A 27328-nucleotide genomic window follows, 5' to 3' on the forward strand; every position below is an offset into this window, starting at 1 on the left:
GATTTGTTAAATATCAAACAAATGTTAACTTATTATAATAAGGCACAGAAATGACAATGGAGAAAACATAAAGTAAAAATAACGAGATAGTTATGAAGACATTGGTTAACTAGTATTGAACGACAATTAAATGCATGCATTATCGTACTAATATAGGTTAGGCTACTTACAAATTTGTAATTGCCCTTGCGAAATGTGGCGGACAGAGACAGCGTCTGTCTTTGTTTGGCAACCTCCCAGACAGACCTGTCTCTCTATCCCTCAACGTTCCAACCTTTCATCCTGTGATTTCTCTTACATGAAAGGTGCTGAACCTGTCTTTTTGCTCTTTCATTTTTGCACCCCAATAAATTATGAAAGCGTCTCTTCCCTTCTGAAGCCACAGCATAACCTGTTTATTTTCAGTGATGGTGAGGGGACAACAACAATCACAACGTATTATAGGCTAATATTTCATCACATTTGTGCTCTCTGTCTTAAAGCGACATGCACTATGACTGTAATGCTGCAGTTTTGGAATGAATACGAATCGTGTTGCTGGATGCCAGCTTTATTGCAGACTACGAATGATTAAAATACATCTGACCTGTAGGGCTAACTTCGAACACAGGTCGGCGCTACTCAGTTTAGCACAAATGTGAGCAACATACAAAAATTCTATGCTTCTTAGCGAGCGGAAGTACCTCAACTTCTGTGGTCCGGGCGACCAAACTACATTGTAAAGAAATTGCACAACACGGTAAGAACGTGTTTTTTCTCTAAATTATAGTCAAATAAGTTAGCCACTCGCCAAATTAAATTGAAGATAGAATAGAGCTGTCAGTCGGCTCAATATTACAGTTAGAACAATGACCCACAACGACGGAAAGCGTGATGAAACTGGCAAAGTCATACGGAGGTTATAAGGGGAGAAGGCTGAGCTATTTTGCGTTACGCACTGCGATTGCAAAACACCTCAAGCATTGGAGTGTGTTACGTTGTTTTGATAACTGATAAAACAATTACAGCTTGTGCCACTGGTTGTGATATTGATCAGGGCAAATCCTCTTGTTGACTCCAACATTAGCCTTTAGATTTGAGGGTTGTCTTCAGGTAGCTAGCAAGCTAGCGTCGACGTCCGAATGTTTTTAAAGTAAAGTTAGCCTATTCCAAACGTAGCCTGTATGTATTCCGATGTTTCTCTCTAAATAAAAAGTTGATTCTGTTCACAAGGCTCTCTGTTATTTTGAAACACCAAAAATGGATTCTGCATAACTTTTGCCTTGTCTAACAGGCTTTGTTGAACAGTTTATTAATCAGTCTCACTTTACAACAGCATCTTTAAATTGAGCCACGTTTTATACTGTACTCTATTGCCCTTGTGAGGAACTTGTTTGTATGTTGTATGTACACGTTTCTTTGGGTTTTAAAGTAGCATTATGCAACAATTTGACACTTTTTGAGGAATGGTTGTATAGGCAACTAGTTTTGGTACTATCCTCAAATTCATTTTGATAGCATATGGTCATGTGAACGACCGATAAACACCTGTGTTTTTCCCACAAGCCATTCCGGGATATGCCCTATAGTTCTCTATACCGGGCTGGAATACCCTGCAAAAATGGAAGAAAAGCTTTCACAGAATGACATTGCTAGCTACACTGCCAAAATACACCAGTTAGTGTGTTGGCAAGCTTCTATCAGTGCCAACTGAGCTGTTTGTGGTGTTTGCAAGGCTTTTGCATGCCTTTTAGGTAACTACTAGCCTTGCAAACACCACCAACAGCTTGCTTGCTAGTTTTGGAACAGAACTCCTCATTGCTGCTTTAATACATGTATTGTTTGTATGTTTTGTATGTATTGCACCCGGTTGTATGTGACGCATGACCACATCTCTTCTTACGATTTCATCAGGTCTACCCTTATCTTCTCTAGATGGCTCACAGGCTGCTCGTCCGGAGAATTTGGACCGTGTCTGTGAAGGACGTGCGCTGCCCCCGTGCCCCATCATCCGCCCTCTACTCTACTTCGCTGTGCTCCTCGGCAAGCCCGCAGCCCCTCCTGTCGCCCCGGCGCTCCCTCCCACGCGCCCTACCCGTCACCTCCCGCCGCGAGGTCTCCTTCAATGTTCAGGACCAGGAGGATTTCACCGAAAGGGTCATCAACAGCGAGTTGCCCGTGGTCATAGACTTCCATGCCCAGTTGCGTATTATTCTACTCCGCCTTCCAGAACACCAAACCGAATGAATTCCTGCAATTTCTGTGTGCAAACCTCACACATATATAGTGTGTCTCCTGAAACAGATTGATGTACCACACTCACACTAAGAGCATATTCATGCCACCTTACTTTTAACAGCAGTTACATGACTGCACATGCTAGGTCAGAGTAGCTTTAGCAGGGGAAGGTCAGCTGAGTTCCACCACTGTACTCATGCCAACTGGTTAGTGCCTCTGCACAGCTATTTGCTGATGGTTACACACTAAAGCCTTCCAGCCCTCACACTCTAAAGCAAAACAATCATGTTACCACATTCACGATCAACATTCCGGCCACTGCACAGTACATTGGTAGAGCTTGTGCCCAAACGCTGGCCTGTCTTCTAACGGTATCTAAAGTCTGGTTTATTTGCAGGATTATTGCAAGTCTTACACACAAATAGTCAAATATTTGACTTATCTGTAAGTAGAGGATGCTCCGTCTGATCACCTTTTTTAGAGAACTGTGGTCGAAAGATATGAGTGCAACGGACATTAAGTTAAGTGATTTGTTAAGCCATAGTTCAGGATTTCCAAGAGCTGACAGTGTGGACCTCCAAGTGGTATTGTGTTTTCATCGGAAAGTTAATATGGTGTAATCTGTCCTGGAATTTATAGCCGGTGTGTCACAAGTTTTTGCATATGCCCTGTGTCTTTAAAGCTGTGTCTGGTCATGTATGTGTGTTAAAAATATATCTCACCCTATGCCAGCTGTGTGGCCTGGCGACCCCATGACTTGCTTCTGTTCCGTGCTGTAAAAAGTTCTATGGCAGGCAGTGTCAGGACAAACCTAAAAATCAAGTCTTTAAAATCTGACATCCTGTAAGGCATTATCATAAAGGACAGTTATGTTTGTAAAGTGGCACTACAACATGTGCAACTTTTATGGAGATATGCTGTGTTTGGGAAAGGCTTGTTTAACCTGTCAGTAGTGTGCTTAGTTATCTAGTTTTTGCATAGTGAGTTCAACAGTTTAATACATTGTGTGATTGATACTAGGTTTTTTGTATGAACACCTCGCTTTCTTTCTGATGCAGTTGATTATTTAACATCATGTTTGTTCTCTTGAAGATGGTGTGGACCTTGTAAGATCCTTGGGCCAAGGCTAGAGAAAGCCATTGGCAAACAGAAGGGACGAGTTACCATGGCCAAAGTTGACATTGATGAACATACTGACCTTGCCATTGAGTATGGGGTAAGACATTTTCCTGTCTTTGTTGAGTGTTAAAATGCAGGTCCTTACCATATTTTCTGGTCACTTTGTGGTTCTGGTGAATCCTCTTTTAGGTGTCAGCCGTTCCTACAGTAATCGCCATGAGGGGCGGTGATGTCATTGACCAGTTTGTGGGGATCAAGGACGAAGACCAGTTGGATACCTTCGTCAAGAAGCTCATTGGACAATAAACCTGCCCATCATGTCCCTCTGTCCCTTCCCTTCCTCCTTGACCACCCTCATTTTCTCAGTACCTCCATAACTGCACCCAGTGGCCACACTGAGAATGTGCAGAAACTCACTGACCACCCCCCACCCCCTCTCCCTCACACCCTAAGGTCCCCAACTCTCACACACATCCCAGAAACATGAACTTCAACTCATGTGTCTGTATTTGTATGCATACGTGAAGGGTCTGTGCTCACATATGCACCCCATACCACATCTCAGTGTCTGTAAAAAAATGCCCCTCTGTCAAACAATGGTAGAGGAGTCTGAGCCAATGTTTCTCTGTTTGTTATGATAGATGCTAAAGACTAGTCTTCCCCAGCACTTGCTTCATAGGAGCCAAAGCACTTCATGTTTTAGTGTTCTTCCTACTCCAGCAGCCTTGGCTGGGAACCGTCACATTGTTTTAATGACCTCTGGAGGGTTTCGGCGTGTCCAGCCAATCAGGAGGTGGGAGGGACTTCCAACATGTAGTACTCTGATTCACCAGAAGGAGTGGGAATGGGAAACACTATTATAGAATGTACAGCGACTTTTCTGTACTATACTTTATCATACTGGGATGATGTTTGGAGTTAAGTGGGCGACGTGCGGGAATGTTATGTTGATGAAAGCTCTGTGCAGTTCTTACCTTTGTCCACATGAGGACAGGCTTCCTCCAGCGTCACAGGCTCCACATAGTAATTCTTACACCGCTATGCCTACTATCGTGAAAGCTGAATGTGTCTGTCAGTGAGGGAAAGAGCTGATTGTATGTATGTATGTACTTTATGTATTGTTTTATGACAGTTTGTGTGTGTTTTTTTTTTTTCTGTTTTTACAGTTCAGCTCTTGTCTGTCACTTGGTTTCTGACTGTGAAATATCTGTCACGTGGGAAGCACGAACATGTTTAAGGGTTTAATTTAGCTTTTATTTCAATAAAATATGTAATATGACCAAGTGATGTGATTTAAATAAAAGAGGAATACGATATTTAACTGTGAGGTGTTTTGTGGTTTTCACTCCAATGTTTTCAAAAATGGTGTCTGATGTGAACAAGATGAGGCACATACAGTATGCTATATCCAAAGACACTAGTCTGTGATAATGATGATATATAAAAGGCCAGCTTAGTAGTTAAACATAGTTTCTCAGCTATGCTGCTTCCCTACAATGTACTGAACACATTAGTGTGAGATGGGTGACCTGTTCTACATAGGCTTCTCAAAAGTATGCTGTTGTTGGCATGATATTAGCCTGTGAGCGTGTGAAGGTAGGGAAGACCTCAGGACTCTGTGTGAGAGTAATTAGCATTGCATACTCCCAAAGGAATGTCAGTTATGAGGCCATCGCAGCGCCTGAGCTTCAGCAGCTCAGCGAGCCATAAGACTCTTCCAGTCCTCCCTCTCACTTTCAAGCTGTCTCTTTTACCCATGGCGCCTCACTCACGACCCCCCTGCCCTCCCACTTAAACTCAGAGCAAGTGTAGCCTACAGCACCCTCCTTAAACACACAGAAACACACATCTCTTTTCAACACCTCTCCAAACTGCTATTTTCCCTCCCCCCTCGTTTGGTCAGACCTCCCTCCACCTCTTCTCTCTCCCTCTAATTTCTGTCTCGCCTTGTTGTTTCCCACCTGTCATCCCCTCCACGCCTCCTTGCTGAGGTGCTTGACAACCTGACATGACCTCGTTCCTCGATCTCCCACTTTCTTTCCTTCTGCTTGTTTGCTCGCTGACATGAGTGGACTTGATTCACGGAGGTCATCTACACATGATCATCGCTTTGGCTCCTGTCCATCAGCATGTCCTTGCCTGCAGAGCTACTGTACACACATCAGTCTGATATGACCTCACCTCCCTACTGCCCATAGTCTTCAGAGTCTTCAGGTGCACACCTATACCCGAGGCCGTTATTTTCCAGACTTCCTATGATGTCATACCAGGGACTTTCTCATATTCTCATATAGTGTGCCTCGCATTCCTTCTGTGTCATTATGAGACCGCCGTTGACAGAATCACGGCACGTTTACCGCAACTGCTCATTTGTCCCCAAATGACAGGGGGGAAGAGTCAGGGAGACTGATAACTGCAGTCATGCATGAAAGTGTCTGACTTCTGCATCAATGGATCACAGGCACCAAGGCTGCTCTGCGTGCAGATTCTTCAGGAATGCCACCTCAGTTTTACAGGCTAGGAGGGACGGGCTGGCAGTTCGTGCGGACCAGCAGTCAGAAATGTGATAATCCTGCCAACAACACGTCACGTTAGCACACAGACATTCCACTCTTTGGACCCTCAGCCATGGTGAACTCATTGAAATAGCTGGAATTACTACACTTCCCGCACCTCTACATCGATCTTTAGCACAAGGGGTTGACTTGGACAAAGTGTGTCTAGACGGCCCTGGTCCATATACCTGTTAACCACATGGAGGGTTGTTCTCTTATCCTTGCTTAGTCTGAGCCTGAATCAGAGCCAGGGCAGAAAAGGATGAGGTAAAGCAGGAGATGACGAAGGGAGGACGGGAAAGGTCTGAGAGCATTGGAATTCGACACTTCTTCCGCCCTAAACAATAGACCACACCTCCGTCCTCTCGCTCCCGCTTGGTGTCTCTCTCCCTCTCTCTACCACTCTGTTACCATATAAGGCAAAAAAGACTGGGAAGCCAGTGACTGCTGAACAAATGTAGAGTGTGAGCGAGGGAGAGAGAGAGAGAGAGGGAGAAAGAGCAGCAGAATTCCTATGGCCTTTACCTCACTCTCTTTCTCTCTCTCTCTCTCTCCTGTTCTGTTTTTCTCAGACTTCTAGAAACTGTTAGTATTTGCTCCCTGTTTGTTTGAGTGGCCTGGCCTGTGCCACATAGCCCAGATGCCTTTAGATTACACACCAGTGTGTGTGTGTGTGTGTGTGTGTGTGTGTGTGTGTGTGTGTGTGTGTGTGTGTGTGTGTGTGTGTGTGTGTGTGTGTGTGTGTGTATGTGTGTACGAGGGCAAAAAGCAAGACAAAGATCTGGCTGCCAAAGCCAGGAACATGAGTATTGTGTTTATAGTAAATACATAACCCTATTTATATCTCAAACACACACACTGCCCCACAAGACAGTGGTTCCTTATGTCCCAGCCTGGCCGCTGTTTTTCATTCCATTCTTATCCTGACATCTCAACTTTTTGGGGTGAAAAAATAAACTATTTTGCCAGGGAATCATGGACTATAGGAGGGGTTAAAATTCATTAGGCTTAAAGTGGACATTCTCCTGAAGAAAAGAAGGAACTGGCTCCCCTTCCCTTTACTCCACATTCCTCAATTCTGTGAGTCAACATACATCTTATCACCCCTTCCTGTGTACTGATTACCACAGAGAGGGAGGAAGGGAGAAGGGGACGTCTAGAGAAGAAAGAACGAACTGCCACACTTGTCTGAAGTTGTTATTGCTCTTTTTGCAAGCTGTTTTTAATCATGAGAATGCTTTGTTTGGGGCATTGCACAATAGGATGGAGGATGCTTCTTCCCATTTCTGGATAAATTCTCAAACACACTGACACATTGCCACACAGCCACACTAGGTTACACCCAAAGAATTAATCAGAGATGAGTAAATAATAGTCCCTTGTATGTAGCGAGTGTGCCATTTATGGATGTAAATGAATGTCAATCATGTATTTACATCACATCTCATTGGATACAGGGCGGATTTGATTGACAGCCCTGGACTATATCGGTGAATAAACATACACACACACACTTCCAAGGGCACACATAAAAGGGCATATTTATACACAAATATGAATGCTGAAACTGCAGTCTGGGATTTTTAACCATCATCAGTTCAATCATTATATATAAGTGAGCCCATTTCAGCGTGCTCAAGTGTATAATACAATACTACTACACACCCAGTTGCTATTATAGCAGGGAGAGAGAGAGAGTGTGATTGGGTCAATTCAAGGAAGACGGGAGGGAGGTCAAGAGTCTCCTTATTTGGTCATCTAGCTTTTTCTGCCTAAAAAAACCCCCACTTAGCTCCCCCTCCGTGTTTTTTGTCTCTCTTTCAAAGTCAGGGAATGTTGCATCCACATTAGTATATCTAACAGAGAGCCCCCTTCCTCTCTCTCTCTTTTCTAATTCTCTATCATTCTCCCTCACACACACACACACTCTTCACTCAGCATCTGTTACTGCTCAGTCAAGGACAGCAGTGACTTTTGACCTCTGAACTGAAATTCCTCCTATTGCCCAACCAGCCAAAGAGCGAGAGATGTATTGATTTTTCCAACCACACTGCATGTTCCCAAGTGAAGTGTCAGCGATGATACACAGCCACTGAAAGCTCCCATAAACAAGTTCAGCATGCCACGCATACCAGTTTAAAGCAATTCAGTTCTGCTTTCTCATTAACCATTTTCACTAGAGCAATTACACCCATGCTGACCAGATTTTGAGAAAGGAATGTCAGCGCTTTTAATGAAATGTAATTCACACCCTACCTATCATGTAATTTAAATATTTGTTATCTTAAGCAATTTAGAGGACAATAGCTGTGAGGAAGCTGAGAGTGTGTGTGCTGTGGAGGTATAACAATTGTTTAAGAAAATCACACACTGCGGATGCTTTTGTCTCCCAAATGGCTAGAGATGTTTGATTGTTTTATTAACCTGTTTATGGTGATGTCAGGAAAATCTCAGTGTGCTCTGTTTAAACTCAACTTCTCCAGTATTTAGTCTTTCATCTCTTCCATAGTTGTCACCTTTTTGGCAGCTTTCAAATTTGAACTATAGGAACAAATAGCAACTCTTGCCCCCAATGTTTTAATGTCTTTATTACTTTTTTTCCCCTTACAGCTATTATTTCATATTTAAAGTTGAACTTGAAGTTGGGGTAATGGTTAGGTTTGAGTTTGTGTTTGGGCTTTTTAAATATCTTTCCCAAATAAATACGTGGGATTATAAACAAATAAACTAATTCCAAGGTTTAATTCTGTGTACAGTGTGTTCATAGAGGAAATACTCCTTGAGATGAGGGTGGGCCAGATGATGACAAAGACCTTCATGGCGTAGCCCAGTATTCACTGAACGGAGGGCTACTTATATGGTCAAAAAAAATCCTTAGCCTGCACATACCTCTTTCATTAAACACCACGTTATCCTTGCACCCCCCTACTATTTCAAGTTCATACTTTTGCCCACTGGCACGAAGGTTTACACAAATTCACGCCCCTAAGTCGATCTGACTGGCTCGCCTGGTTGGGACTGTTAAAATATTGTCTGTGAGTGGTTGAAAGGGCAGACTCACATCATAGCCTCCTCCCTCCCTGGACCGCACCCCGACTCTGTATGAAATTTCGGCTTGTGAAGGAGGGAGGGTAGACAGAAATTGAAAAAAAGAGAAAATAGTGAGGGAGAGAAAGGGAGGGAGGAAACGAACGCTCCAGTTTAACCAGATCTTGTAGCGAGGTAGCAGCCGTCGAAAAGGGAGTTTGATTCGCTGCGTAACGGACATCGACGGAGCCACCGGTTTTTGCTAGCCACCCCAAAAAACGTCTGCATCTGAAGAGCAGGTAAATATCCAACTAAGTCTTGCCGTGTAGCCTATCCAGTCTACATCTTCATCACGTTGAGTTCTGCCGGCCTGTATCGATAGGTAAGCTCCAAGCGCAAGTGCACTGAAATAGGAAGGGCGAGAACAGCAACTTCAACACATTGTTGGGTGGGACCTCCATTGCTGTCCTTGATTTGTCTAAAAGAAGTGTAAAACCCACTATATTTCGGAACATATTTTGATTATGTATTCTTTACACATTAGAAGTAAGATCGCGTGTCTGTTTCATTGTTAAAAAAAAATCGATGCAGAAATATATAAAGTAACTGTTAGGCTAGTTTGCCACGAAAAAGTGCGCTGCTGTAGAATAGCAAGTTGGTACAGGAAGTGATTCGCATGAATGAGTTGCAAAAAGACAGAGGCAATGAGAAACTGCTTTGACGTGAAACAATAGGGCAGGAGTAATTGCTTATAATGAATAGAAGAAACATCATCTTTTGTGATGGAATAGTCACTGCCTGGTTAACGTGTCATTTTCTGGATGACCGGTGAACTAGTCGGTTTTGTACGGTGCAGATGCTCACAATTACGTCACTCTTTGATTAGTGGTTTCACTGTCCACTTGCCTCATGTTGTTCGATTGAATGACGTTAGCCGATTTTAACCACAAGTATGTGTTACGATCTGACGTCATACTTTGCCATAATGCAGTTGGGCCATATTGGTTTTCTAACCATAGGTCTACTACAATGACTTTTTAATTTGACCCCATTGAGACGCGAACTAAGCGCACGTTTTAATATGCATTAAGCTGTCTTACACAGTCTGTCGTGGTGTTTTTTTGTTGTTGTTGACTACAGTTACAGAAAATACCTCAGATGGGCATTCTTAATAGGGTATCGGCTGTTTTATTTTCCTTTGCCTTTGAAAAAGTTGATCGTGGAGAGCAAAACAATCTAGAGGCTAAAAGAATGTATTCTCCTGATTTTATCAGTTCGACCTAAAAAGCTAGAATTACAGTTTGTATAATTATACAGGCATACTCTGCTTGATCTGTAATGGTAAGCAAAGCCCACACACAGTCGACACTGCCACTTACCAACATTAGAATGTTGATTAACAACCTATTATTTCAGTATGTGTTCTCCAGTATAGTTAACACTGGAGCATTCCACACATTTAGAGTGCTGCTTTTCATGGTTCCTCTTGGTGCACCTTTTGGAAAACGGATTTGTTTCGAGAATGGCCACATACATGGATTCCTAGTTTCAGTGTCTCCATGGCCTACTTATGTCCTGTAGCAGCTCACCACTGTACCACGACACACCCTTCTTGTGCCAGAGTCTGCCAGCTCTCCGCTCCAGTACTGAGGTAGACGACTGTGCTGTGGCTAGACATCACCAATAGGGGTGGGAATCACAGAGTAACTCGCCATATGATACCGTCACAATATGTTGCCCACATTAATGATGGCATCATTGCGAGACAGTCATCTGTCATGCATCACAATATCTGTATAACTGAAGAAGAAAAAAGCCAAAAAGCTGGAATCATGTATTTATTCACTTCATTGTGGTGTCAATTGAACAGAATTTGAGTGCATAGAGTATACCCCAGACATGGAGGTGGAGGGCAGAGTTTAGTCATACTTTGTGCTGCTCATGTGTGAACAAAACCTATGCAAATATCCCAGCTTAGTCTTACTTTTAATGTACAGAATGTCATTTTATGTCATTGTTACTTTAAGTATCTGTTTAGTTGTATTGCTGTATGTTTCTGACTTCAACAACCCATTCAGAGTTATCTTCTTATCTCTGTATGTCAGCTTCAGCTCCGAAACCACACAAGCAATAAACAAGGATCACCGCTCCATAAAACTTTCAGCTTTTCCCTGGTGTCTTAGGGAGGGGTTTTGTGGTTCTCTCCCTCTCTTTCACTCTCTCTGTTTCTTGCTCTCTGACTCCCAGCATTGAAATATAATGGATTTAAAAATGGAGGCTGAAGTGAAGGGAGCATACAAGGAAATTCCAAATAAGTAAACCATTAATAGTACTTGATAGTCCATGAATAAACTTCATGGGAATGAGTTGGCATTATATGTAAGGTCTATGTATTTAAGTGAGGCCAACGGTGTGCTGGGATAGTTTTGAGGCACTCCCCGAGATGTTTTAAGTCTTTGGTGAGACTGAACTTGGATTTAAGGACTTCTTACTTTGAAAAAAAACTGTTAGCTTGTGCAGGAGCAGGTCACTACAACCCCCTAGAAGAACAATATGTAACAGCTAGGTTTGGGTTCTTCTCCTTCAAATCTGGCATCTCTAAGCATCCTCCCTTGTGACCTTTATCTCCTTGAAGGCCTTTCGGGGTGTTTGCATTGAACTCAACCCAGCCAGGAGTGAGGGAGGAAATGGTGAGGGGGATTAGTCAGATGTTGACACAAGTCTCTGTAAACCAACAGCATCTAGCTGACAGACTTCTCAGCCAATGGGGTGTTAAGCCAGCACAAACCATTGTTCTTCACAAATCTGTTTCTGTCAACGGAGATTGAGTGATCCAGAGCTGATGTGAGGAGTCACAGTGACCTTTTTAATCAGGTTGCACTTAAAAACTCAGGCTTTAACAAGAAGTGTGTGCCATCCTCACGCATAAATACCTTATGGATGGTATATGGTCAGTGCTATGATATGGGTGTATTTAAATCTATAGGGAAGAGCCACTTGTGCCCTGTAATGCAGTCTCATGTGTCAGGGTAGAACTCCTCAGACAATGATGCACACTCAGACAGCGTGCTCATCAGACATCAAAGGCAAGACATCATCCCCTCCTCCCAACACACAGACACACACCTGCGCCATCTGTCGACACTGCAACTCACCTCATATTAGCGCAGTAACCTTATTATTATCTGATTGGCACCAAGCTTCTGGCTTTTTGTGTTGGGTAGGCTGGCCCAAACCAAACAACGTAATTGAATTGGGTCAATCTAACTGGGCAAGATGGTCACCGTGGCTTTGCCAAACGGCTTCTGTATCTCCGTTCCCTCCTCTGGTCACTCCCCATTTTGTCCTTTGTGTGGAAAAAGATTATTTTTTTTTTGCTTGCTTGTCCACCCTTCCCTGTGTTGAGTCCACTCTGTCACTGCACACCGGCTGTGTTCCAGAGAATGCAACAATGGCGGGAAATGGTTTGTGTAAGAGAGCTTCCGAATAAGCAGGGAACCTGCAGACTCCCTCCTTGAGGACAGAGGCACAGAATGGTGTCCTAACTTGAGAGGGGCACAACTTATGAAGTCTAAACCACTGAGATATGGCTTCTATAGTAAAGGGTAAGGCCACAACAATCACCACAGCCAGAAGCCAGCGTGAGCTGAAGTCACTTCCTGTTTGGACCCTTGTCTGTACCATGTGGAAATAATCCAGATGTTTCCTATATCTGTGGCACTGTAGTTTCTCTGTGTTTCGTTACCAAACTAATTGATAGGGTTGGGTTAATAGTTAGGCATTGGTGGTTTTTAACAGGCCCCATGTGGGTAGTAACAGGCTGGCAGTGTAATGTGTGCCAGAGCATAGACTTTGTTCAGGGAAGGGTGTGTGTGACTAGGTGCACCTGGGTGCGTGTGTGTGTGTGTGTGTGTGTGTGTGTGTGTGTGTGTGTGTATAAGGACTGTGTCAAACCAAAGCTGTTACCAAACACCTCATGTTTAAACAACAAGGCACAGTATTAAACCTGTGTTTCTTTTGTAAAAACCTCTCCATAGTTTTCTCATTCCCATTTAATGAACTCGTCTCCAGTCGAGACGTTTTCAACTGTAACTCCACGGTTCACACAGTGGTTGTACTATACAAGTTCTGGCAAGTTGTTGAGTTGGCACTTTTTATGTTGGTGAGCTCATGTTGAATGTTTGAGGGGAGTGACCTTGTCAGCTGATGATAAAGTTCCCTACTACTGAGTGATAAGGTGAGATTGAGCTGAAGGCTTGGTGAGAGGTGGCACTATTTTCCAGGGATGAATATTGAAAGGATAAGAGCGAGGTGGAGAGTGGAAGTAGGTGTGCTGCCAGATCGAGGCGTTTTTAAATTTAAAAAGCCTGAGGCGATTTCCTCGTTATAGTTGTCGTTAAATGCCATGTTGTAGAGTGATGTGTCCCACCCCCACAACCACGTTTCTCTTGAACAGTTAACAGCCTTATGTAACAATCATCCATCATTTATCATAGGAGAGTCTGTGTGTCTATCACAAAATGGATCATAGCTGCCTTTATTTTGCAATGGTATACAGAGTGAACCATTTGTGACACAATGGAGTCATTTCATTGAATTGTTTCTATTGTTTCCCTGCTGACTCCTGTTGTGGTTTCCCCCCAGAGCTGGCTGCTTGTACTTTATAATGGCCATAAAAACACACAACCTCAACAACCTAAAATGGAGCAGCAAAGTCACTGACTCGCCTACTGTTAGGTTCTTTGGCCGTCAGTTCAGTAACTTACTGACAGTCGTATTTCCAGTTTTGGGAGCACTGCCAGCCTAATGAGCATACTTTGCATCCCTTGGGAGAACGCAACAATCTCTCTAATTTTGCCAGTGCCGCTGTACTTGCTGTGTAAGAATCCGCACGGCAAAGTCCCACAAATGGCAAAATAGTTTTCCCTCTATGTCATTTCCTCTCCTCTCTTCTCTTTCTACACCCTGCCTCCTCCTCCTCCTCCTGCCCCTCTTTCATTTCCTTTCTGTCACACATACTCTCTTTTCTCCTCTCTCTCTTCTTCTTTCTTTCTCTCTCTCTCTCTCTCTCTCTCTCTCTCTCAGACGGTCTCTAAGCCCATAATGGACTTAAACATGGAGGACACCAAACTTGCTTGCCCTTTCCATCAGTGTTTAATTGGTCAGCCTTCTGTTTCTTCTTTCTCTTTGACCCTGACTGGAAGATTGAATTATGGACTTGAGGTTTGGAAGGACTTGGGGTGGAGGGAATGGGGAAGGCTAAATGAATAGACAAAAAGGTGGATAGACAGTGGCAGCTTGATTTAAGGCTACATTTGTTGGTGGCCTAAGTCCTGCTGGGGTGAAGCTAGGTGGGTTGACCAAGGGCCCCCTCCCTCACTCCTCCCGGCTTGTCTGGCGGGTACGTTTGCCTGTGTGTATTTTAGAGGGGTAGAAGCATGAGCGAAAGAGAGAGGCAGAGAGGTGGAAAGTGGGCAGCACGGCCCGGCCTTATATAGTGATGTGAGGCCTGATTGCGTGGATCAGGATGAGATTCTTGCAATTCAGCAGCACGGCTGAGGGCCAGGGTGGCTCGGGGAGTCGCTCGCTCACTGGCTCACTCGGGGAGACACTCGCTCCCTCGCTCACTCAGGCAGAACGGAATGAAAGCGAAGGAAAGAGGGAGAGAGGGATGGCCTCGACGAGGAGGAGTATGTATTTCTTGGCGTGGGTCCGCAGCGAGCCTGAGGCGGAGTGCTGAAAGCTGGCTCGTTAGTCCCCCCGTGCCCTTGCGCGCACACACACACACACACACACACACACACACACACACACACACAGGCACATACACACACACTGGCTTCGGCCTTTGGTCCACACACACACCCCTGTCCACAAACGCACACACAGGGAGAGATAGACACATATGTGCATGCATGCAAAGAGGATCATCAGGAAGAGGATCATCTTCATACACAATTAGGACCCGTACAAACAAGGCCATAAACAAATATCCCCACACATGCACACACAGACATACATGTATGCTCACACACAGGTTCAGTCATACATGGGCCACATGATCAGCATGATGTCACCTTTGTGCCAACTTTGCCCTTTCCATCGGTGTGCGCGCCCACACACACACACACAAACACTCTCACTCCATCATCACTCCTTCCACACCCATCCATCCACTTTCCTCTTCCTGCCATTCTGCAAGCCAGACCTGACTGCTGGCACCACCTGACTTATCTCATTTCGATAGCTTTGGGAATTTACCTCTCAGACGCTAATCTCGTTGTGGTAGAGGATGTGCTATTGTCGCAGTTACGGGCTGGAAAATAAAGAAACACCATTGTCACTGCAGTTGAACTCATAAATAGCTTTATATGGGTGTAACCATAAAGGAAATAGTAGGGGCAAAGAGTGGTATGGGTGGTCTGTCCCTGTCCTGTTAGCTAGCTCTGAATATTATGTGACTATGGCCCACGTAGCCATGCCTTTGGTTTCAATTCAGGTGATATCAGGTTGAACGGTTGAGAACAGTAAGCCACAAAAATAGCTCCCCCTCCCTGGGGGCCACAAAGTATGTCATTGAAAAAACCTGTGAAGTGTTGTGGAAATCATCCTGGCCTCTTTTCACAACCATGTTAGATCTAATCATTTGTGAGGAACTTTTGTTTTATTATCTTTTTTGACTCGAGATATTCACCTGGAGTCCAGGTTGTGCATCATAGGTAATGGGCAAACTGTGCTCCACAGTGTTTAGTCTACTTTTAAGCGTAATGATTCTAAGGCGCTTGAGCTGCTTTGTCTGAAGGCCTTGTTTGCACAAACAGCTCTCCAGGTTGTTGTGGTTTATACCTCTACAACGGCAGACGCGCGCACATGCACACGCATGCACACGCACACATAGACAGACAGACAGACACAAACACACAAAGCCACACCCCAATGATATCTCCTTGCAAATCAGAGTGTGTGGATTCATTATATTTGCATTACAGCATGGCTTTTTCTGCAAATAGTTAGTCAAGCTCGATAACACAGCCAGAATGAATGACTGGTGAGCAGCATGGCCAAGCATCCCTGACTTCTTCGGTTAAAGTGACCATCACCTTTGGCTGTGTGCTGAGTGAGGACAGCCATGTGCCTGTTATTGCTCTCCAAAGAGAACAAAGTGACACTGATTTGTGGCGGGAGTAAGTCCCCCTGCAGCCGTCAGTGACCCAGCGAAGTGAGGGATGGGAAGAGAAAGGATGAGAAGTATGTAGGAAGAAAAAAGAGGAGAGAGAAGGAAGGGGAAAAAGGCCTGAATTCTTTTCTTTTTTTAACTCCCGCTTTGCTCTGTGATCGAGTCAGTATGGTTGGAATGTGACCCCGAAAGTCTGGATAAACACAAACTCTGGGGAGTGGGAGGGGAGAGGGTTGTATGGTTTAGTGCAGGGTGTCTGGAGCTGAGAGAGGGAGAGACAGAAAGGGAGAGGGAGGGAGGGAGAGGTGGGTGGAGAGAAGGGGAACTCATTTTAGGGGTACCCCATGTTCCACAGCAGGAAGTGGGGGAGGAGAAATGGCAGCAGCAGCAGTGCTGGGTGTCAGCTGGAGAGGTTGGGGATGTGTGAGACATGGTACGGGGGAAGTGGTTTGAGGGGCGTGAGAAGGTCCGTGCTGCAACGCTTCATCTCTCCCTCTGGAACTCTCTCTTGGGAACGTGTTAGTATACCGTTGCGGTTGGGCTCACGGCATACTCCATCACCACCCTGTTTTTGCAGTACACAAACCCCGACGGGCTATTTCATGTCAAGTCAACCATTGTTTTTTTCCCCACACACACATCCACATATCCATAATCACCTCATTCACTCTCACTCAAATACTCACGGACACACACATACACACACACCTCCCACCCGCTTACAGTTGCGGTCATGCAGCCTACCAGTCAGGATCTTCTAGCCCCTGAAGGCTTGTAATTTATGGGCCATCTAATTCCTCTGTCTCTCGCTCATCTTCACTCTCTCTGCCTGTCCTCCTTCCTGCAGTCAGTCATGTGACTGTTAGTCTGCTGCCCCAGACCCACGAGCACTGCAGAGCAGATGCATTCAAGTGTCTCACTTGTGTAACCAGTAACCAACCCCATGCTAGCAGGGGGGGAATTAGGCCTGCCCATGCAGTTACTTCTTTCTTACAAGAATAACTCATTTTGCTCTCGATCCCCACCCCCTCCCCTGCCGAACAGGAGCATTCCATTTGCTTGCTTTTTTTTTTGTCTGACGGTGCATTTCATGCATCCTACTTTCTCCTCTCCCATTAAAGGGTGTTTCTTCATTACTTTGTGCTGCCTGTTCTTGCCATGAGGGACGATAAGAATTGCTGGGAGAAAGTCTTGTAGGCTCTGTTGGAGAGGAATGATGATAATTGCGCTAGTAAAAAGCAGTGGCCCCATGGCCCACGAGAGGCACAGCATGTTCAGATAATTGCCTGCCTTGTGTGTGCTCCTGTGAAGATTGCGGCTTATGTAAGTCTGCTGCTTTCTCCTGGGGCTCTAGAAAGACTCGTCCTGTCACCTTCCATCTTCTGCCGGAGGTTAAATGCTCACCCTCGGTTAAACGGGCAGCGTGAGAAAGTGGAGGTGCCAGTTATGCCATGTTCAGGCCTGCCGTGGGTTTTGATGGTTTTCACTCAAGACTTTCTCTAAAGACTCTGTGTGTTAGTTGTTTGTGTGTGAAAGTGACTGAAGTACACCACAGATTTGTTCAAAATGGCTGGCACATGTTGCATATTACTACAGGCGCAAAGTTTCTTGCTTCTTTTTTACGATCCCTGTGAAGTCCCCATTGTTGGGAAGGTATTATTAGCTAGTGGAGGTCAAAAGCACCCCTTTGTTAGATTTTTTTCTGCTCTTTTTCACCCCCTTCTGTCCTTTTCAAGGCTTTTTCAAGTTAGTGAGTGGTGGGTGTGGGGTTGGTTGACATTGTTTTGTGTGGTTTACATCTCCCTGATCCCACCTGGGTTCTGGCTCTCACAGCAGCCTCAACCCCTGCATTCCTCCAGGGTTACATAAGATCCAAGGGCAGGGTAACTGGGCTTGGCTTGAAATACCAGCCATCCATCAAACACTGAGAGAAAGAGGCACATTTTTGTGAGGCACATTTTTTTCTCCCTCCAGATAAAATACCTCTGGTCTATCAGAGAAAAGAGGACATATTTTGTTTAAAGAGCTTGTCCCAAGGAAGTCTAACAAAACAGCAATGCATGCAAACCACATGTGGGACATTTCTCCTTGTCTTTCACGTGGTCTGCACTTTGTCTAAAGGTGTTATTTCGTTTGCTCCTTGTGACCTTTGCTCCCTCGATCATCCTTTCCCTTCATCCTACTCTCCACCCATCCCTCACTCCCAAGCTCACTCAGTCCTATTCTCTTTGTTTTTCTGCAGCAATCATGTCGGACGCAGACAAGTTCCTGTATGTGGACCGCAACATAGTCAACAATCCGTTGGCGCAGGCCGACTGGGCCTCCAGGAAGCTGGTGTGGGTGCCCTCGGAGCGGCTGGGCTTCGAGGCCGGCTCCATCAAAGAGGAGCATGGCGACGAGGTGATGGTGGAGCTGGCCGACTCCGGCAAGAAGGTGCGTGTCAACAAGGATGACATCCAGAAGATGAACCCGCCCAAGTTCAGCAAGGTGGAGGACATGGCCGAGCTCACCTGCCTCAACGAGGCGTCTGTGCTCCACAACCTGAAGGAGCGCTACTACTCCGGCCTCATCTACGTGAGTTGGATGTTATGTTTGTTTGCTTGTTTGTTTGTTTGTGTGGGTGTGTGTGTGACTGTGTGTGTGTGTGTTGTGTCTGCTTCAGTGATGCACCCTGGTGCCCCTCTGCCTGCCGCCACCCTGATCAGTCTGACTGATCTTATTAGCCCATGCCAGCGCTGTACAGTCAGTCACATCCTCGGTTCCTTATGGCCTATTAATCCAGCACTGAACTAGAACAGGCCAGTGGTTAATTATTTACCATTTCATCTAGTTTAGATTCACAGATCGCCTAGTTAAAGTTTGTCAAGGCAAGTCTGTTTGCTGTAACTGAATCTCCTGTAAGTCTTATCACACAGTCTTTAATGCCTTGGCTCAAGTCCAGACCTCCCCATCTCCTTCATTTCCGATTGCCTTAATGGCTTTGATGACTGATGGTTCAGTCTATATCAGAAATGCTTTGATGTTGTACGTGTCGTTTGATGGGAATTATGATCCTCTACTGAACAGTTTTTTTTGGTGTGCAACTCCTCATTCTCTCCACCTTCGTTTGATCTCTATCTCCCCCTCTCCCACCATCACACACTCCCTCTCTCTCTCTCTCTCTCTCTCTCTCTCTCTCTCTCTCTCTCTCTCTCTCTCTCTCTCTCTCTCCCCCTCTCACTCTCTCTCACTCTCTCTCTCCCCCTCTCTCACTCTCTCTCTCTCTTTCTCTCTCTCTCTCCCCCTCTCACTCTCACTTACTCTCTCTCTCCCCCTCTCTCACTCTCTCTCTCTCTTTCTCTCTCCGTCTCTCTTGGACTGTGTCTTGCCTGTGTGTGTTGTTCTCTTTGCTAAACAGTCCTCCTTCTCTCCTCTCCTCTCCTTCACTGTGTTTGTAGCTTTGCTGTAAACAGGAAGTTGCTGGAACAATATTCTCTAAAGGGGGGCAGGTGAGGGGGAGGGAAGGAGGCAGGGAGAGAGGAAAGGAAAGGTGGGAGGGAGAGAGAGGAGAGGAGGGAGGGAGGGAGGAAAGGAGAGAGGAAAGGAGGGAGGGAGAAGAAATTGAAGGTGCATTGTTGGAGAACAAGAGTTAAACAGTGGTGAGAAAACGTTGGGTCATAGAGCATGTTAAGGGGGAGTTCTGAGAGCATTTCTAAGACTAGAGGGCACCTTTGTCAGTTATTCGACGTTGTTGGAGAAACAACATGGCTGTGGAATGTAAATTATGTTCTCATTGGCTGTAATTACCACTGCTGGCTGCATCCCATGCCTGGGGGCCACTGGCAAACCAGAGGCAGCCTTGACCTGGTCAGACCAGTGCAACACCCAAACGACGTCTGGGGATAAGGGGCCTTAAGCAACCAAAGCATCCACAGAGTGAGAGGCAGGTGATGAAACCTTTAGAATGACATTGAAGAGAGCACCAAGGAATGTAGTGCAGGTTAAGGAGAGGGATATACTGGACTGTCTTCAGGGGGTCTGGGAGGGAGGAAGTGAGGGATACACATGAGTGCAGTGGGAGAGATGGACCAGATAAGGATGAAGGCAAGGGAAAGGAGTGGAGGGTTGGGAGAGGGGAAATGTAAAGGGAGAAGGAGATTTGAGGGGCACATAAAGACTGCATGAGGTCCTGTCCTAGAATTGTGTGTGTGTGTGTGTGTGTGTGCGTGTGTGTGTGTGTGTGTGCGTGTGCGTGTGCGTGTGCGTGTGCGTGTGCGTGTGCGTGTGCGTGTGCGTGTGCGTGTGCGTGTGCGTGTTAAGGAGTGAGTGTGTGGGGTGTTGTGAAACTTCTGCTGGGGAGCGAGATGGGGGTTGGGGGAGGCGCCTGTGAGGTGGGCTGTATGACCTAAGTATGATATAATGAAGTGCTGGCTCAAGAGAGAACTCGGGCCTCGCTGGGGGTGGGGAGCAGTCAGCAGCAGTTCTGGGAAATACAACATGAGGTATTGTTGTAGTTTTTTTTCCCCTCCTTATCATTACCTCAGGCTCCTACCATCCCCCCAGCCAAGACCTCTCCAGCGCTTTGTGCTCCCATTAATCAGAAGCGCTTTAAAGGCCTGCTTGTAAAGAGCCATAGGCTGAACCTACAGTCAGTTACAGTTACCCCACCCCACCCCCCCACCACCACATGTGCAACACAGTCACTCTTATCTCTTCTCTGTTCCCATTGAACCTCAGGAGCAGACATGAAAGCTTTTGGACAGTTGCTCTGATTAACCCTTAAGAGGCACCGTACTACTGATGCGTAACTTCAACCCCAGATCTGAGCATAATTCCACCCTCTGCGTGATGCAGAAAAATGCTAAAAAGTGGGCAAGGGGCTTAGAGAGGGGGCTGGGTGGGGTGGGATGTTAGCCCCGCTGAATAACCGTGGTTCCACTATTGGGCCAGTGCGAGCTAGACCTATCTTGAGGCCAACCGGGAGTAAGGGCTAATTGTTCATTGCAATAAATGAGCGTCAACGATCATGCAGTAATCTGTAAAAGGTATGAATTAAACGTTCATACATATTGTGTTAATTTGAGCCAGCTGAGGTCATCAAGTCCTGGAAGTGACAATGGAGACGCAACTGGCCTTGGCCAAGACTCGCCCTGGTTTTGGCCCAATAATGGAAACACAGCTAATGATCAGTACTAATCATTAGCCCACCTCCCAAGCCCCCTGATCAGTACCAATCATGAATGTCCATTTCATGATGTAGATCAATCCCAAACAGTTGACTCTACGTCAGGATCTGACTTGCAAGGTCCATGATGATTTTGAACGGTGGATGACATGTTGAGCCATTTTCAATCCATGAAATGCTGATTTTTATAAAAATGTAAATTGCATTGATCACATTAACTAACATAACATTTATTTTACAGCTCAAAAGGCTGCAGTTTAAGGGTGCAGTTACTAAATAGTGCTTACGAGTACAATTAGGGTTTCATTAATGATATGAAACAATTTACATACCGCTTCACTTGGTGTTTACATGTGTTCAGTGGGGAGGTTTGGTAGTCAGACAAGCACATCTACGCTTGTGTGATTTGGGGGAATAATCCATAATCTTACAATAATGTATTTCATGTCACAGACATACTCTGGGCTCTTCTGTGTGGTGATCAACCCTTACAAGAACCTGCCCATATACTCTGAGGAGATCGTTGAGATGTACAAGGGCAAAAAACGCCACGAGATGCCCCCCCACATCTACGCCATCACTGACACAGCCTACAGAAGTATGATGCAGGGTGAGTAATCTACACGCATACATTTGCCATGGTCCTAGCAGTGCTTAGGGGCCTGTTCAAGCTAAACAAGCTCTTATACTAGTAGTATTTTAATAAACATCTAATGGTACATTAAGCTTTTCGTCAGTGCATATATCAAGGCTCTACATTCACATAAACTTACCAAACTGCACACAATCAAGGACATTAGCCCTTGTGGATTTCTCTGTGGAACTGAAGCTTCCAGTAGGCCCCTCTAACAGGATTGCAGCCCTATATTATGTTTGAGATTTAGCTGATACTCCTCCAGTCAGATAGTGTCCACATCTTTCGCTGCTGTCTGAGTCTGAGTCTACCCTGGGATCATGCAGCAGAAAACAAAAAAAACCTCAATATCCCAGAACCACCCTCAGGCTCTGTTCAAGCCCTCATAAACTCATGCTGGAATTTCCAGAGTAATGGATATCGACTTCAATCTCTCTTTCGCTGTCATTGATTGCTCATGAACTTGTATAGGGTCATGTTCGTTTTACAGGCCTGTCTGTTCTGAGATCAGTGTTCCATTAAAGGGATGTTAGAAGTCACTCTCTCTCCCTCTCTCTCTCTCTCTCTCTTTCTCTCTCTTTCTCTCTCGTTGATTGTATGCCTAGATACAAGTTATTACAAGTTCTATATCAGAGGGCAGTGTACTTTGCTCCATCCTCCTGTTTCATTGTCTGGATATGAATCACTGTCTGTCGACATGACTTCCTGCTCCCTTCCCCCCCACATGGCCTGACTGGGCCTATCTGTCCATTGTTTCTTGTTAAGGACGAGTTGCCCTGCTCAGGTCTGGGAGGTCAGGGGCCACTGAGGTAGGCCTTAATTGGCGTGTTCATGAAAGAGCCGGCACCGTCTCTTCCAGTCACAGGAAGCCGGACATTCATTTCCTGTCTGTTCACGTCGATGGCCAGAGCACTTCCTGTTACAGAGACAAAATTTTAGGCATGTGTATAGTCCTGATAAAACTGTGCTGCACATCGTGCTCTTGTTATCAAGCTGTCTGACTGGCAGTGGTGCCGGTGCTCCAGTTTTGCCTGACAGACATTTCCAATTTGACTCGGTTCCAGTCAAACATGTTTTATCTGTTGTGGGTTCCGTGCTATTTGCGAGATGATGTTTTCTGTGTCCTTGAAAACTATTCTGTCTCATTCGTTTCCTCTCTCTCTCTCTCTCTCTCTCTCTCTCACAGACCGTGAAGACCAGTCTATTCTGTGCACGTGAGTCCCATGTCTGCTGGCTATCTTGTCTAAGCTTCACCCTAAATTAGTTTATCCACCATGCCTGTTCTTAAAGGTTGTGACGACTGCTTTCTGTCTCTCTTCGTGTCTGTCTTTCAGAGGGGAGTCTGGAGCGGGCAAGACTGAGAACACCAAGAAGGTCATTCAGTATCTGGCTCACGTGGCCTCCTCCCACAAGACCAAGAAAGATCAGGTCAGTAAAGCAATTGCCATCTTTTTCGACTTTTCTCTACTTTCACTCTGTTTTCTCTTTCCGTCTCTCTCACTCACTCACTCACTCACTCCTTCTCTTCCTCCTTCCCTCCTTCTCATTCTTTCTCTCTCTCTCTTCTATTTTACTCTCCTCTTCACAACTACATCTGCCAGTTGGCTCTCCCCACATATGGGTGTCCCCAAAGTGTTCCTTGGTATCTCCCCACACTTCCTATCTCCACGTTCTCCAGTAACCATCCTCTCCCGCTGGATGGTAATCATAGACCTGCTTCAATAACTGTATAACCTCATCAGTCATTCGTGGCCCTGCACCACTGCTGCACTGTAGTGTGTGTCTGAGTGTGATCAATGCACATGTGTATTCATCGCAGTCACATAGCAGTCGAGGCGAGCAATGCCATCAGAGCAGGAGTGGCCAATCCCAGCCAGAGAATGCCTCCATGCATGGGTGATTTGGAGCACATCTAGTAATTTTACACAGTTACCCTGCGCTCCATGCATATTTCTTACAAAATATGTTTTGTTTTGCACAGTACTGCACAGGCAACTGGGAACGCACTGGGAGAACATATAATGGGGTTATACATGGGGTTTGCAATAAGGATGTGTGCATATATATTCATCTACAAATATTTGTATATAGAATGTGTATGTACACACTCATGATGCTCACAATGTCACAATCTTCTCAGATGCCACAATATCAGCAATGGCCACTCCTCTCTATAGATGGCTTAGATCCCCATCTGCCTCCATAGCAACCTCATGTTGTTGTCCATAATATCACTGTAGTGTGTCAGTTTTGGGTTGAGGTTGAATCTCTGTCTTTCCCCCCCATCAACAGAACAGCTCGGTCCTGTCACATGTGAGTTACTCTCCCACACTTACTACTCTTGTGTGTTATGTTTGTTTGTTTCTTCGTTTGTTTGTTTGTTTTCCACCTCTCCCTGCCGCATTGGGCGCTATTTCCCCGTTTACTGCTCAACTGTGCTCCATTAGAGGCTGATGGGTCACATGGACATTGTCACATGACCCAAAAGGGGGACCTGGGAGATGAGCAGATGTGCGAAATTCAGACGGACAAGGCTGAGTTTGGATGACCGTAGAGTCACCCAAACACACCTTGTCTGTCTGAAATACGTGTTGCCTATTTGTTGTGTATACAATCATGATTTTTTTAGAATTTTTGTTATTATTATTTTGTGTGATGTGGGGGTGTATGTATGTACGCATGTGTCCTATTGCTGAGTGCTTTTGTATGTATGTGTGTATGTGTGTGTGCACCAGTGTATTTGATCAGAGAGGTGATCGTTGTGTCCTTTCCTATGAAAGTATTATGAATCCTCTCTGAGCAAACACACTGACATTGTGTGAACAGTGTGCAGTGTTTGTTTGTATGTGTTGCAAAAAGTATCATTTCAATAGTAAGAGTATGTGAAGTGTGAGTGATTTGAATTCATCTCAGATATGGATAAAGTATAATAAGCACCCACCCATAAGCACAGACAAGAGATGAGCACACAGAACTGGGACTTAACTATGTAATAAGAATGAATATGAATGATTATAGTTAAGTAATTACGACTAATCTTTTAGTGCAAAATTAGTTTTGCCAGATGTTTCAAACATTTTTCAGTCATGTTTAAAGATTTAACATGACCAGTAGAATCAGTCTGTCAAACACAGGTCAACTTAAAACCATTCATGACCTCACTAGAGTACATTTTTAGTGGGATGGCATTCTGGTGCAATATTTGCGTGAGAGTCACCTGTCAGCCAGTGTTTTGCATGGGGTCATCTGGGTAGCCCAGCGGTGAAGGGTCACTCACACACTACATCAGACGTGTCACTCATGGTGTGCCGGTACTAACATTGTTGTGTTCGATTTCATGCCTGTGTCATTTTTTTGTGTGGGTGTTGGTGTGGTGTGTATGCATGACTAACTGGTGAAATATAGTCTTTCAATCCGAGGTAAGGCCATTTTAAGCAGGTTTTTCTATAAGACTGCTGTTGTGCTGTTCACTGTCAATGAAATATTTGAAGTAGTTTTGTGAATAATGATGGAATGAGAATGTTCAACTCATGTGAATGCACTGCTCTGAAGTGCCATCTGTGATTAGACATTTTAGACACTGATTTCTTTGGAAGTGATTCACAAGCTGAATCATAGTTTGAATGCCGATCACTTATGAAGCACTCCCCAATGATTGCGTCACACTCTCAGCTTTGTCACATTCTCTCCCTCTCGTCTGGATATTCCTTTTTAAGGCTTGGTCTGTCACTGGTAGCTAAGTGTGTGTGTGCATGGTGTTGTGCTCTCTTTGTCCAACAGGGGGAGCTGGAGAGACAGCTGTTGCAGGCCAATCCCATCCTGGAGGCCTTTGGTAATGCCAAGACCGTCAAGAATGACAACTCTTCCCGATTTGTAAGCGCTCTCACAATGCAGTATTTGATTTCCTGCTTCTCTGAGAAAGGATTAGGTCACTTTTATGAGATTTCATGCCAACTGCTTCTCTTCCTTTAGGGCAAATTCATCAGAATTAACTTTGACGTCAACGGATACATCGTGGGAGCCAACATTGAGACCTGTATCCTTTTTAAAATAAAGAAAAAATGACAAAAGCTTGGTATGTCCCGGCAGTCAGTAGACATCCCCTGCACTACCATTTGAAGACTACATACATTGTTTCTTTCTTCTTTCTTACTGAAGACCGCAACAAATCTCTACACAGTGTGTAGAAGCTGTTTGTATATGCCCATTATTCAAGCACCACACTCTCACCAGCACCCTGAACTCGGTTCCGTCTTACTGGATCCCTTGACTGCTTGGTAAGATTTGCTGGAGAAATCCCGTGCCATCAGACAGGCCAAAGACGAGAGGACCTTCCACATCTTCTACTACATGCTCACAGGTTCTGGAGACAAGCTGCGCAGTGAGTTTCGTTTCTTCTTGCTCTTTCTGCAGACAGTCATGAATGACCTCTGCCATAACCCACAGTAGTAGGCCATGGCCCTGACAAGGCTGGACCTCCTTGAGACTCATTGTGTTGGGTGTTTCTGTTGTCTTCCAGCCGAACTGTGCCTTGAGGGATACAACAACTACCGCTTCCTGTCCAACGGCAATGTGACGATCCCTGGCCAGCAGGACAAGGACATCTTCACCGAGACCATGGAGGCCATGAGGATCATGGGCTTCCCTGAAGAAGAGCAAATAGGTCTGTCTTTTAGCTGGCAGGTTCATAATGAATAGATATGTCATTGTGCACACCTTTGATTCTCTTTCTCTCACCGTTTGAAGTGAAATTAAATTAGCTAATTTTTTCAATCTCTTCAGGTTTGCTGAAGGTGATCTCTTCCGTGCTGCAGCTGGGCAACATGAGCTTCAAGAAAGAGCGCCACAATGACCAGGCTTCCATGCCCGACAACACGGCCGCGCAGAAGGTGTGCCACCTCATGGGCATGAACGTGACTGACTTCACCCGTGCCATCCTGTCGCCCAGGATCAAGGTCGGCCGCGACTACGTGCAGAAGGCCCAGACCCAGGAGCAGGCAGAGTTTGCCGTGGAGGCCCTGGCCAAGGCCACCTACGAGAGGATGTTCCGCTGGCTGGTCATGCGCCTCAACAAAGCCCTTGACAAGACCAAGCGCCAGGGGGCCTCTTTCATTGGCATCCTGGACATTGCTGGCTTTGAGATCTTTGATGTGAGCTGCAGTGGAATTATGGTAACTAATGACAGCCATATTTTAAAATTCAACCCACCGCTCATTTCCTTCTCCTTTGCTCGCAGTTGAACTCCTTCGAGCAGCTCTGCATCAACTACACCAACGAGAAGCTGCAGCAGCTCTTCAACCACACCATGTTCATCCTGGAGCAGGAGGAGTACCAGAGGGAGGGCATCGAGTGGAGCTTCATTGACTTTGGCCTGGACCTGCAGCCCTGTATCGACCTCATTGAGAAACCAGTGAGTCTAATTATCTTTTTCTTTT

General features: G+C 45.4%; 2 protein-coding genes across 4 annotated transcripts in view; both read left to right on the top strand.

Annotated features, from left to right (window-relative positions):
- Nucleotides 1–658: 658 nt before the first annotated feature.
- On the top strand, nt 659–4657 carry txn2 (thioredoxin 2). 2 transcript variants are annotated; one of them, XM_080857054.1, is made up of 4 exons: nt 659–739; nt 1915–2180; nt 3310–3433; nt 3526–4657. In XM_080857054.1, exons 2-4 carry the CDS (start codon nt 1915–1917, stop codon nt 3640–3642), a joined length of 507 nt encoding a protein of 168 aa, XP_080713180.1. In that variant the 5' UTR covers nt 659–739; the 3' UTR covers nt 3643–4657. The 2 variants fall into 2 exon arrangements, with proteins under 2 accessions (XP_080713180.1, XP_080713179.1); XM_080857053.1 differs by having other exon boundaries at nt 661–739; nt 1894–2180.
- Nucleotides 4658–9102: 4445 nt separating this feature from the next.
- myh9b (myosin, heavy chain 9b, non-muscle) overlaps nt 9103–27328 on the top strand; it is a 31540-nt gene continuing 13314 nt past the window's right edge. The window contains exons 1-12 of one of the 2 annotated variants that reach the window (XM_080856658.1): nt 9103–9217; nt 18338–18669; nt 21713–21869; nt 23080–23107; nt 23228–23321; nt 24186–24206; nt 25674–25766; nt 25866–25929; nt 26176–26274; nt 26413–26556; nt 26676–27043; nt 27130–27303. In XM_080856658.1, the coding sequence (XP_080712784.1) occupies nt 18343–18669; nt 21713–21869; nt 23080–23107; nt 23228–23321; nt 24186–24206; nt 25674–25766; nt 25866–25929; nt 26176–26274; nt 26413–26556; nt 26676–27043; nt 27130–27303 (1569 nt within the window). In that variant the 5' untranslated portion in view covers nt 9103–9217; nt 18338–18342. Of the gene's footprint in view, nt 9301–18337; nt 18670–21712; nt 21870–23079; nt 23108–23227; nt 23322–24185; nt 24207–25673; nt 25767–25865; nt 25930–26175; nt 26275–26412; nt 26557–26675; nt 27044–27129; nt 27304–27328 lie in introns of both variants that reach the window. The other variant, XM_080856659.1, reaches the window with a different exon arrangement.

Source organism: Sprattus sprattus (genome assembly GCF_963457725.1).
Source record: "Sprattus sprattus genome assembly, chromosome: 18".
Lineage (NCBI taxonomy): Eukaryota > Metazoa > Chordata > Actinopteri > Clupeiformes > Clupeidae > Sprattus > Sprattus sprattus.